Consider the following 9,971-nt stretch of genomic DNA (forward strand, 5'->3'; position numbering starts at 1 on the left):
TTGGATAAACTTAATTGAATTGCTTGTTACCTACAGAAGCAATTCAATTAAGTTGGTTCAACTTTTTTCTTTTTAGAGTGTATGTGATGGAAACGCCGCAATTGCGACATTGTGCGTTTTCGACGTTAGCGTAACATCGACGAAGACTTGTGCACATTTATAATGGAAACACAGCTACTCTTAATGGTCTTAAAAAGTCTTATATTTGAACTGATGAAACCTGCAGAAACCCTGAAGGGTTCTAACAAGACGTGATTAGTGTTGTTAGAAGGCAACACGAAACACGCTAGTAAATAATTTGCTCAGCTCATATTGTAGGCGCCGCCTCAAATTTTGTCTGAAATTTAGTTTCAAATAAAGTTGAAGTATACTTTTTTTTTTCTTCTTTTTTTTTTGAGTTATCAACATAAATTTGATCTTCTTTTATCCCAGTGCTTCCATGTGCCATACTCTGCCCTCACCATGTTCATCACCTCCGAGCAGAAGGAGAGGGACTCCGCTACGGCGTACAGTAAGTCCAACCTCAGCACCCGGGGGAAAAAAACCCCCCAGATTTCCCGTGTGGTGGCCTGACTTGATGTGTTCTGCTGGTCCCATCAGGGATGACGGTGGAGGTTCTGGGCACCGTCCTCAGCACGGCCATCCAGGGTCAGATTGTGGGCAACGCTCACGCCCCCTGCCTCCCCTTCAATTCCTCCATCTTCTCCAATTCCTCCATCTTCTCCAATTCCTCCAACTCCTCCATTCTCCCAAGCCACAACAACTCGGACCATTCCCTGCAGCACACGGTAAACAAATACTCTTTACACTTTTTTTTTTATTTTTATCTTTTAACAGAAGTCAAAGTGAAATTTGGATCGGAGATGATGAATATCCACAAATATTTTTCTTATTTCTTCTTCTCATGTTGCAGAGGAACGCGTACATGATTGCGTCTGCCGTCATCTGCTCCATGTACGTCCTGTGCGCCATCGTCCTGTTCTCCGGCGTGAGGGAACATGGTGAGCGCCGACTCCGTCAGTCAGCTCTCACTCAGTCACATCAGCTGATTAGCCAATAGGAAGCCACGGATGTGGCCTGACTCTCTGGGCTGACTCGCGTGTGAGAACAAGCGCGCAGCCAGCTGTGGTTTGAGCTGAAAGCTTTGTGAGGCATAATGAGCCTCACAAGGCGGGGTTTGTCCAGTAAATGATGAGCTTTGAAGACTCAGGGAGGGAGATTTCTGATGTAGGAATCGGATTTAATTAGTAATGTTTCACTAATTGCTGTTTCTTTGTGCGTTTTCAGAGGCTACGGGGATCAGATCGAAGCCGATGCCTTTCCTTAAAGGCATTAAAATGGTGATGGGGTACGGGCCGTACGCCAAGCTGGTCATGGGCTTCCTCTTCACCTCGCTGGCTTTCATGGTGCGTACCGATCCACGTGAAAAACCCAGGGGGAACAAATCATTTCAGAACATTTCCTGCCTTGTCGCATCGCACACATCATGTGCAACACAGCTGGAGAAGTTCTAGGAATGTTTAGGAGCATAAAAGTCGCCACGCTCGAACGTGTGAATCGATTTGGATCAGGTTGCTGTCAAGCTGCAACTTGATTCCTCTTTGTGAAAGAGAAATGTTGGAAATGAACATCACAATAGCCCAAAGCATAATGCTGCCAACATCATGCTTCACCATGGGAGGTTATAGTTGTACTTTTTGCAGTTATAAAACGGTCAATATGGCTCTGAGTTTCCTAATTTTGGGATATTGGTAAAATATTGGAATCGCTCTTGGCAACCATGTCGCTACATTTAGTGACTTTTCAGACAAAAAAAAAAAATCAGAATTGATCTGACACATTATTCATAAGATATTATTTTTTAATTTTCACTTGTTAAAAAGTTGGTTTGGTTTTGTTTTGCAGTTGATTTTTGCAGGTTAAAAGTCAAATTAAAGGAGGAAAAAGTTCTCAAATGAATTGACTTGTTGGCATTTTAATACAAGGGCTTTAAACTTTTCATATTATTCTATTGCAAGCATATTTGGATTTACTCATCATGCTACATGCTTTCACAGACGTGTGTTTTTATAAAAACGTGATTTTTAAAAATTTTTTTTTTTTTCTAGCTCCTGGAGGGAAACTTCGCTCTCTTCTGCAGCGCCACATTGGGCTTCAGGAAGGACTTCCACAACATCCTGCTGGTCATCATGGTGAGCGCTCGCACGCCTTTACACGCACAGGTGGCGTTTTCAGACGGGATGGGTCCGATTTTCGCGGAACAAGTGGAACAAAAAGCTCTCCCTGCCCGAGGCGAGGGCATAAATCGAGTCCAGTACAAGGCCGGCTCTGTGGTCGGACATAAAGCAGTTTCTCCTGGCTGGAGCTTTCGGTAACTCAAAGCATCTCCGCCTCTGAATGCCGCGCCGTTCCCACAGACAGTCAGGGAGCCACATTCTTCTCTCGCCTTTCTTCCCCGCTGTCTGATATAAACCTGAGAATCGAGTCGGCGGATCCCGACCTTTTTATTCGACATCACAAGCGGCGGGGCCAAACGAGTCCAGGTCAGCGAGGGTGAAAAGATTACCTTAAGCTTTTACTTTATGGGAAGGATTACAAAGCCACTTTAATGTAAGTACATTACATTTAGTGAAGCGATTTTTCTGGAAAAAAAAAAAAAAAAAAAAAAAAAAAAAAAAAACCCCACATGATATTTTCCATAATCAGCACCAAGACGTCCTAATCTGTACCATCTGTCATTTTAGTGAAAATGTGTGGATAATCCGACGGGATTACAGAGTCAGGACCTTCATGTCTTGGGGGGAAAAAATATTCACATCGTTCTGGTTGTGACATGGCCAGATATTAAAAAAAACAAAACTCAAATTTATTGCCAATTCTTCACTGCAACGTTCAAGGTTTTTCAGATTGGAGGGAGATCTTCTATTCAAAGTTTCACAATGCATTTTCTGTAGCAGAGGTGTCCAAACTGAGGGCAGAGGGCCATTTGTGGCCTTTGGGGTCGGTTTGTCTACAAATTTGACCCACCAGCAAATGGAGCTGATGCCGATGAACACTTCTTTTAATTACTTTTTACATGCGAGTTTTGATATGACATATTCTTAAATGAGAAATGTACACTGCAAGTTTATTTTTGTAATTAGCCAAGTTTTTTTAACTTTTATTTCTGAACACACTTAGACAGCGGATCATTAAGCTTTGCTAAAAACGGCGAGGACTTTGTTTGCTGACGATATGCATGTTTAAAATGCCAGAAATGAAAAAAGGCTTTACTGTAAAATTATTTGAGATTTATAATTGGGGGCTTTTTGGATTCTTCTCCAGAAGATTCCATTTTGATTTTCAGCATTTTATTTAATTTTTTGTTTGTTTTCATTTAGCTTGAATCAGCAGTATTTACATGATGAAAATCTTGCTTGCTGATAAGTGTCTTTGATTACTCTGGAAGAAGAAGAAGAAGAAGAAGAAGAAGAAGAAGATAAAGCGGATAAAACGCCACAAACATAGTGGAAAACTACTGCTGCACAATGACCTTCTTTTTTTTTTTTTCCTGCTCACTCATGAAGATGTCCAGCTGGGTCAGAAAGCAGCTCATATTTGCTTTCGCTGGAGTCTTATTATATTGGGTTTCTCTGGTAAAAGAGCTGCAAGGACAAAACTGAAGGTCATCAGTTGGAATGTTGAGCTCTTATTTGCAAATATAATGATGTTTTCTTTCCTTCTTTTTTCCTCCCTGCAGCTCTCTGCTACACTGGCCATCCCGTTCTGGCAGTGGTTCCTGACTCGCTTTGGGAAGAAAATGGCAGCTTATGTCGGATCCTTGGTAAAGCTGCGCTTCCTCTCCAGATCCGATGTTGCTAGTAAAATTTGGGAATTATTATTAACCCTGTGATTATTTTTTCCCCTCTTCCTCCTAGTCTGCTGTTCCCTTCATGATCATGGTGGTGTGTGTACCGAAAAACCTCATCGTCACTTACATCGTGTCTTTTGCCTCTGGCGTGGCGGTGGCTGCAGCCTTCCTGCTGCCCTGGTAAAAAAAAAAAAACTCAATGCTAATCCCTCATCTAGATTTTATTTTATTTTATTCAGGCACTTTGCAGGCAGCTTTTATGAAGCGGTTCTTGTTCTCCTCCTCAGGTCCATGCTGCCTGACGTCGTTGACGATTTCCAGGTTCAGAACCCGGAATCTGCGGGACACGAAGCCATCTTTTATTCCTTCTACGTTTTCTTCACCAAGTTTGCCTCTGGCGTCTCGCTAGGCATTTCCACGCTGAGTTTAGAGTAAGAGCTCACACAAAAAGACAACAACTGCACATTCTAAACTACTCTGGACCAGGCACGGCTTAGGATTTACAAAATGCAAATAAAAATATACGGAGTCACTTTGAAGACATTTTTTTCCCCCATCTTTTTTTTCCCCTAACTTGAACCAAACAGTCTAATTAGAAACAGCATGACGGAAATGCTTTTAAAATGCCACGGTTTTTCTGCAGACCTAAAATAGTGGAATATGATTAGATTATGTCTAAATGTGGAAAATTGAAAATCTGAGAATTTCTAAAAGTAAAACTCTTAATCTGAATTACTTTAGAATATATAGGTTTTTACGCTTACAGTTTGCTCTCGGCCGATTCATCGGTGCACCTCTAATTTTGACACATCAACATTTGTCCAGATGCAAAAAAGAGCAAAATATCCTTTTGCTTCCCTGAAGATAAAAAGCACTTCAGCCACTGTCGTTTCTTGATTTGTGTCAATAAAAATAGAATGAAATCAGTTAGTTAGTGTTGTACAGAAAACACACAGTTTTTAAAAAAGAAATCCAGAAAATTTAAAGTGGGAAAACGATGGCATGTTGAAAGCATAGCGACTCTGCCAGCCTTTCAGGGAAGACGTGTCGGTTTCTAATCAAACGTCTAAATCCAGTCAAATCACCCAAAACCCAGTGACTGATGGCTAACTTTCTGCTCAGTTGACTCACTGTGAAGGTTTGTTTCCGATGCGTAACCGTTTCTCTGTTATCCGTTTTTAGCTTTGCTGGATACATCACCAGAGGTTGCTCCCAGCCTAAGGAAGTGGATCTGACCTTGAAGCTGTTGGTTTCGGCCGCCCCCGTCGTCCTCATCTTCATCGGCCTGGGAATCCTGTACACATACCCCATCACCGAGGAGAGGAGGCAGGGCAACCGCAAGATCCTACAAGAGCTCAGGTAAGATGTCTTGGATAGTTGCCATGGAAACTGTGTTTTCTTTTTCATCTAAAGATAATACAACATTTTTCCAGGAATAAACAATACATACGACGACTCCAACATCGTTGTCTGCCGATATTGCTTTTTTTTTTCTTTTCTTTTTTTTATATCGGTATCGGTCCGATAAATACCAACAACAGATTTTTTTTTTTTTAATTGTGTTGCCATCTGTTTTTTTTTTTTTTTTTTTTTAAAGTGTCAAAACGGTATTGAAGGATTAAAAAAATGAAAGATGGATATCGATGTCAGCCCAAATTGTCACATCGGTGGATCCCTAAACTGTGTCATTATTTCAATATATTTTAACAAAACAATTTTCCTCCCGCTGCAGGGACGAGGCGGATTCGGCGTCGGACTCCTCGGAGGTGACAGAAATGATCTAGCGCATCTTCTGAAAGCAACTTCCGGACCAATCTGTTGGCCGGCTGGCATTTCGCACTGGGCGGGACCAACAGACCAAACCCCCAACCGGGGGTCCGTCGGATCGCACGGGAACCGCATTGTCCGGCCAACACTGTTGTTGTTGCTGCTGCTGCTGCTGCTGAGGATCCAAGTACAAAACCGTATGAGCCTCGCTGACTGAGGCCTTTCCCAAAACATCCCGCTCCTCCGTTTTTGGTTTTTTTATACCAGTGATGGTTTCGTGGTGTGACTTTCGACGCCTCGCCAAGCCTTACCTTTTTGTACGACGTGCTACTATTGAGTACAAAGTGAGAATCCTTTCAAAGGTTGGTCTCTAAATGAAATTGCACAAAGACATGTAAAAAAGAAGAGGGTGGGAGGGGTAAATTTGCATTAATGGTGCTTTTGTACATACGACACTGAACAGTAACGACCTTTAGCACTGCGCTGGAAATGACGTCACAGTAGACTTGAATACATCGGAAGAAACTGCCATTTTGCTAATTTGTTTTTTGTGTCTTTTGCCTGAATTTCACTCATATTTCAGAGACAAAATAACAACAAAAAAAAAAGCACAAACTGACGAGTGCCAATCGCTCACTGAATATCATCGTAGTTTACAAGAACGAATCAAGTGTTCGCATCACGTGAACGCAGCAAGTTTGCACAAAAAAGAAAAACTGCACAGTTTCTCCAGTCAACTGTTTTTTTTTTTATTATTTATTTATAGCAGCTACTGATGACCGCGTCATTTCTTAATGCTTTAATTTCTTCAAACCTGGAGCGAAACCTTGACGACAGCTAGCACATAAGTTTAAATATTTATTAGTGTGATTTTCACAGTCCTCCTCTTTGCAGTATTTAAAACCTATTTAAGGTCTGTACAGTCGCGCTAACAGAAGCTGCAAAGCTTTTCGTTCAGTTATTATTTTTTTTTATTATTATTTTTTTAAATGTGACGTGTGCATCTTTCGGTGGATGTTGCCATTACTACAATCTTACAGTAAATAAAAAGTTTGTACGTTCCTGTTAAAACAGCAGTAAAAGAAAAAAAAAAAGACAAAATATACTGGATAAGATTTTGAAACAATCCACCTTTACATCATAAATTCCTGCTGTTATAACAGGAGTGTGTAGACTTTTTTTTATTACTATTCTTACCTCTTCTACAACACTGTATGTAGAAAAAAAAGGGAACACATACAGTTTTGATTGGAAAAATGAGTGTGAAGACAGCAGTGAGTTTGTTTGTTTTTTTTCCTTTTAATCTTTAAATATTGTATATGAAAATAACCAGGACACTTTGATCACCTCAGTTCTCCAAAAGTGGAAAAAAAATCCCAAAAACTTAAGAAGACTGACATGTTTCATATCTACTGATGTGGAAATGTGTATATGTAGTGTCATATGTTATACATACTGTTACATCTTGGAAGTGACAACTAAGTTGCCATAGTGATTTTTTTTTTAATGCATTAACCTCTTCTTCTATCCCTTCCGAATGATACTGTACGTGCCATCGTCACTCACTGAAATTTGTAGTTATTGTACATCCTGTAAATGTTTTGTTCTCGTTGGTGCGTAGTGTTTTTACGTGTGTCTCATGACCGAGGCTGTTGACAAAATGTGTGAGCTTTAGTCCCACCTTGGGAACACACAAGCCTTGGAGACTCCGCCTCCTGTTTTTATGTAAATATTGTATGTAAACATGTAAATAGATATTTGTTTGCAAGTGAATGGATTCCTGTACACTGTACTGTAGTTATTTAAGACAAAAAATACTGTGATGGAAGGAAATAAAAAAAGATGATTAAGTGGAATGAAAATGACTTTTTTTTATTCCCCAATTCATGCAAAATACATTCTACAGAACACAAGCATTGTATATTACATGTGCAATTTTTCACATTGCACACATGTTCTAGCAAAATTTTAATATTAATCGGAACAAATGCTTAATATATCACTGATGAATCTGTATAATGTAGGTTTCAATCGAGATAATTTACTGTAATAGGTTTAATTTTTTTATCAAACTTTAACTAGAATTAGCTGGGATTAACATTCATAAAATATTAAGAAATCCGATTAAAAGAAATTGTTTACGTTAAAATGAAACCTTGAAATTCTACTTTAAAGGGCTGAACTTGATGTGTTTCAATGTTACAAACCGACAGTCTTCAAGCTAGCGCATACTGCCACCTAGTGTTGGCGCGGTATAAAATGTGTCTGTAAGTCTTGTCTTTAACTGTTCTGATGTTAGAGTCTAGATGTAAATTGGCAAAAAGTAAATAAAAAAAAGATGTCTAGCTAAACTGTGCTAACCTTTAACACTTTTCAAAATGGTAAACACAAATGCGTGCCAAGCTTTTAAGAGGTTTATCGCAAATAGAAAAAAATCATATCAGTTTCCATCTACTTATACTCTATTTTACATTGATCTGATATAAAATCTCAAACTACACTGTGGCATGTTTGTAATGTTACAAAATATATAATAAGCATTTACTTAAGTACATTAATCAAACAGTAAATGTAGACATAGTTTTAAGCTGTTTTTCAACAATATTGAGGATGCGTTTTATTTTATTGTGAAAACCAGCCCTCAAACCGGAAGCGCTTCTGTTCTTCTAATTAACCAACAAAAAGCTATAAAATTTATTTATAAATTTTAACCCACAAAGCGGACGGTATCCCACCAAAACATATACCCCGAATAAGGACACCTAAAGGGAACTTTATCATATTCAGCTCCATTCGCTGGTTTGTTATCAAGCCGAAATGGCCGCCAACCCTCCCGGACAGGGCTTCCAGAACAAAACCCGAGTCGCCATCCTGGCGGAGCTGGACAAGGAGAAGCGGCGGCTGCTGCAGAGCCAGTCCATGAACAGTCCCGGAGCCAACATCCCGCTGTCGGGCCGGAGCAGCCTGAAGGAGGCGAGGGACAGCGCGGAGCAGCAGCACATCGCCGCCCAGCAGAAGGCCGCCCTGCAGCACGCTCACGTCCACTCCTCCGGGTTCTTCATCACCCAGGACTCCTCGTTCGGGAACCTCATCCTCCCGGTGCTTCCCCGATTGGAGCCCGACTTATGACTGAACAGCACAGCTGACCCTGGTGGACCGACTTCTACTCACAAAAAGCGGAGTTTGTTAGCTGTGAACGGAAGAGTGGCACCATGGTGTTTTCTTGGTCACTTTTTTATTATGAGATAGAAACGTAAGAAAGTTATTTCAGGTTCAGAATGTTGTTCATAAGCTTAAAGTATAAAACCTTCAGTTAAAGAGCCATATATCTATGTCATGTTTACTTTCCGTTTTAATTTCAAGTAGAAGACTAGCAGTACATTTTTTGAATAAGCTATTGGACCACAGCTTGCTGTCAGAGCAGTGTTTACAGTTTAGTGGTCAGAGTTATGGCTCTCTGCCAGGGTGCTCTTCAGTTAGAGGGCGTAAGATCACTTGAAGGGGAGAAAGTGGTCCGAAAGATTCATCCCTAAAGAGTATTCTGTTGTTTTTTTATCCTTTCTATTTAATGTAGATTAGATGCCCTCTACCCACCCTTTGTTGTGCAGTGTATGCACTATAAGGAAAAAAATGACTACAAATATTTTTCTTTTTCCATCAATATCTATCTATCCATCTGTCTGTACCACAGCTGGTTGTTCTGTTTCATACTTTGTAACATACTATAGTGAGTGCTACACTTATGTTTATGTTTTGTTAGTTGCCATGCCATTGTAATTTTCATTCAAAAGTGTGTTTAATTATCCATTTCTTTATTTCTGCCTTTGTAATGTGTACATACATATAATGTGCAGCTAAAAGAGGTGTTTATTTCCCTAAAATTAATATTTTTTCCCTCCGTTTTGAAAGCAGCATACATTGTAAGATCTGAAAGTGAATGGTCTTGCCTTTAAGCTGCCACCCGTAAAGTGTATAAAGGATTTTTCTAAGCCAACAAAAATATGAAGTGTTTGTTCTGTAATTGGTTCATTGTGATTTTTAAGATATTTTTCTCATTTTTAAGTCTTGAGTTGCAGGTGGTTAAGTTGAGGCTGAGCCAAGGTTTTGTGATCAGAGGGTGGTGGTTCTGAATAAAAAGTAATAATTTTGAGGTACAAGACAGAACAATAGTTTTTTGTTTGTTTGTTAAATATTTGTTCAGGCCAGCAAACAATTTGCAGACCCCACACATTCTGATCACAAACTGTTAAAACTTTTACAATCAGGTTAACTCTATGCTGGGATATTTGCCAAAAAAAAAAAAAAAAAAACAGCCGCCAAAGAAACAGTTTTTTGTCCCCTCCTTTCTCTTTGA

General features: G+C 39.8%; 2 protein-coding genes across 2 annotated transcripts in view; both read left to right on the forward strand.

Moving 5' to 3' along the window:
* The window catches only part of mfsd2ab (MFSD2 lysolipid transporter A, lysophospholipid b), a 21,603-nt gene extending 14,133 nt beyond the window's left edge, over positions 1 to 7,470 (forward strand). The window contains exons 5-14 of the mRNA XM_015056443.1: positions 433 to 511; positions 601 to 788; positions 914 to 1,001; positions 1,288 to 1,406; positions 2,109 to 2,192; positions 3,740 to 3,823; positions 3,918 to 4,030; positions 4,138 to 4,281; positions 5,033 to 5,209; positions 5,583 to 7,470. Coding sequence (XP_014911929.1) covers positions 433 to 511; positions 601 to 788; positions 914 to 1,001; positions 1,288 to 1,406; positions 2,109 to 2,192; positions 3,740 to 3,823; positions 3,918 to 4,030; positions 4,138 to 4,281; positions 5,033 to 5,209; positions 5,583 to 5,634 — 1,128 coding nt within the window. The 3' untranslated portion in view covers positions 5,635 to 7,470. The remainder of the gene's footprint in view (positions 1 to 432; positions 512 to 600; positions 789 to 913; positions 1,002 to 1,287; positions 1,407 to 2,108; positions 2,193 to 3,739; positions 3,824 to 3,917; positions 4,031 to 4,137; positions 4,282 to 5,032; positions 5,210 to 5,582) is intronic.
* A 148-nt stretch (positions 7,471 to 7,618) lies between these two features.
* On the forward strand, positions 7,619 to 9,638 carry LOC106962194 (SOSS complex subunit C-like). Its single transcript, XM_015056444.1, has 2 exons — positions 7,619 to 7,878; positions 7,924 to 9,638. Exon 2 carries the CDS (start codon positions 8,435 to 8,437, stop codon positions 8,744 to 8,746), a length of 312 nt encoding a protein of 103 aa, XP_014911930.1. The 5' UTR covers positions 7,619 to 7,878; positions 7,924 to 8,434; the 3' UTR covers positions 8,747 to 9,638.
* The last annotated feature ends 333 nt before the right edge of the window (positions 9,639 to 9,971 follow it).

The sequence above is a fragment of the Poecilia latipinna genome, unplaced genomic scaffold (assembly GCF_001443285.1).
Source record: "Poecilia latipinna isolate Pla-1442-1.1 unplaced genomic scaffold, P_latipinna-1.0 Scaffold1384, whole genome shotgun sequence".
NCBI classification, from domain to species: domain Eukaryota; kingdom Metazoa; phylum Chordata; class Actinopteri; order Cyprinodontiformes; family Poeciliidae; genus Poecilia; species Poecilia latipinna.

Excerpts from the sequence above, each read along its gene's own strand:
- LOC106962194 (XM_015056444.1), top strand. The coding sequence starts at position 8,435 with ATGGCCGCCAACCCTCCCGGACAGGGCTTCCAGAACAAAACCCGAGTC.